At 53.1% G+C, this 2,237-nt stretch overlaps 1 protein-coding gene across 1 annotated transcript; it reads right to left on the reverse strand.

Moving 5' to 3' along the window:
- Positions 1-975: 975 nt before the first annotated feature.
- On the reverse strand, positions 976-1,497 carry ASCL4 (achaete-scute family bHLH transcription factor 4). The gene has a single exon (XM_040234804.1). The coding sequence runs from the start codon at positions 1,495-1,497 to the stop codon at positions 976-978; it is 522 nt and encodes a 173-aa protein (XP_040090738.1).
- Between the last annotated feature and the right edge of the window lie 740 nt (positions 1,498-2,237).

The raw sequence follows: 2,237 nt of genomic DNA on the forward strand, positions 1-2,237 counted from the left end.
ACAAGAGGAGAAAAAAGTTTTCATACAAATCTGAGTTCTCTTCCAAAAAGATCATTGATACGAACATGTGTTGTTATTCACTAAAGACTATGAGGTTTCCACGTGGCCACTTTTTGATGAAACAGGATGGTTCAAATATATAATGGTTTTTCTAGTACCAACGTTCAACACGCTCAGTCAGCACAGGCTGGTCTTGCAGGCTCTGGCAAACGTGTTTTCAAGTGTCAGGATCACCTTCATCCAAAGCATGGTGTCATTGCATTTCTCATCAGTTCCCAAAGGCAGGAAAACCATTCCTCTCATCTTAGGGCTGTCATTTAGTTAGTTCGGAAAGTTCTTCTTTGGTTATTGGTTGAGTTTGTTTCAGTATTTACATCCCTAATTTACCCACCCCTGCTGACTGTGGCAGATTACCGTTTTGAGCAGTTCAGAGTGGTACGTCCATAGTCGCTCAGTCTGTCGTGTCCGACTCTTTGAAACCCCATGGACTGTTACCTCTGCCAGGCTTCTCTGTCCATGGGGTTTTTCAGGCAAGAATACTGGAGTGGGTTGCCATTTTCCTCCTCCAGGGGATCTTCCGGACCCAGGGATCAAACTGGCATCTCCGGCATTGCAGGCGGGTTCTTTACCCACTGATCCATCAGGGAAGCCCTTGAGTCTGGTATAGCTTTTATTTGATCTAGGCAGAGTTTCATTAGCATCTTTGTTGCAGGCACATAACAAATAAGGGGTGGTGATGGTGGAGTGTGGATGGAAACAAATAGAATGTCAAAATCTTTTTTCTCCGTAGAGCACTCATTTCTATTTCCTAAGATTTATTTCTGGAGAGCAGGGGTGGAGGCGGGGCGCGGGGCGGGGTGGGGGTGGGTGGGGTAAGATAGCAAATGCAAACTACCTCCGGAGGGAACCTTAGAGCAGACGCCAAATGCGCGCAGAGCCGCGAGAGGGGGCTGGGCCGGGCGCGGGGGCCACTCGCTAGCTGGCCCCGTCCTCGGGCTCGCTGCTGGGCGAAGGCGCCGATGAGGCCTTGGACTCGCCGTCGCTGTTGCATTCGGCCCTGCGCGAGGAGCCGGCACCGGCCGCACCCTCCTGTGCCCGTGCGTGGCGCTCCAGCACCTCCTGGAGCTGCTTGATGTAGCCGATGGCGGCGCGGAGAGTCTCCACTTTGCTGAGGCGCTTGTCCGCCAGCTCTCGGGGCAGGTGGTCTCGGAGGCGCGCGTACCCCTCGTTCACGCAGCGCACCCGCTGCCTCTCGCGCTCGTTGCGCTTGCGGAGGAAGGCGGGCTCGAAGGCGCCGTCCAGCCGTAGGGGCAGGTAGGGCCGCCTCGGGGCGCCGCCGCCGCCGAGCGCCCGCTCCCAACACGCGGGGTCCACACTCGCGGAGACTCTGAAGGAGTCCCGCAGGGGGAGGCGGGGCAGGGACCTCGGCACGCCCAGAGGCGCCTGGCGCAGGTGATGCGGCAGGGTCAGCAGTCCGGCCTGTGGACGTTTCTCCATCATTCACCAAAAAGAAAACCAATCACCCCAGAGATGAATCTCCCAGCAGAAGATGAGACTGAAAATCTTCAAAGCGGATATCCTGGTCCATTCAGACTGCCTGATACTGCTGGTCAGCTTTTGGAGAAGTTTCCGGGTCCGGAAGCAAGGTTTCAGAACAAGCTTCAGGAAAACGTTGCAGGATTCCCTAAGTTCATTGCACTCCTCGACCTTTCTATAATGATCCAGGCGGAGGTGATAGGCAAAGATTTAGGACCCCCCCCAATCCACACTTCAAACCCTCTCTTCCCTTCTGATCTTCTTATTTCAAAAGATAACAAAAGGGGTTCCTCCCTCGGTCCCGTGGCCTGGAAATGAGAATGCACACCAAACACTGAGTAATCTTCCAAAGCCACCAAAAGCTTTGCAATTACTGTAATCCACCGCTCTGGGTCTTCATGAGCACAGGAATCTTCAAGGTTTCAGAAGAGCTCCTCCCAGGAACCAACAGATCTACTGGCAGCTGAGCGAAAGTTTACCAGAGGCTTTCTCCTTGAAAATCAAAACTTGACTGCCCTTTGTGGTTTCCGGCGTCCAGGGCTAATGGAAGGAGCTTTTAGACTGTTTGCAAACTTACACTTGCTCTTTCATTTTTGGAGAGTTGGAGAGAAGACCTCATCAAAGAGAAGACTGCTCCCTTGTGGTTAAAAAATGTGTCAAGTCAGGGAGGACCTGGGGGAAAGTTTGAGGGTTTTCTTCTC

This window comes from Oryx dammah, unplaced genomic scaffold (assembly GCF_014754425.2).
Source record: "Oryx dammah isolate SB20612 unplaced genomic scaffold, SCBI_Odam_1.1 HiC_scaffold_29, whole genome shotgun sequence".
NCBI lineage: Eukaryota > Metazoa > Chordata > Mammalia > Artiodactyla > Bovidae > Oryx > Oryx dammah.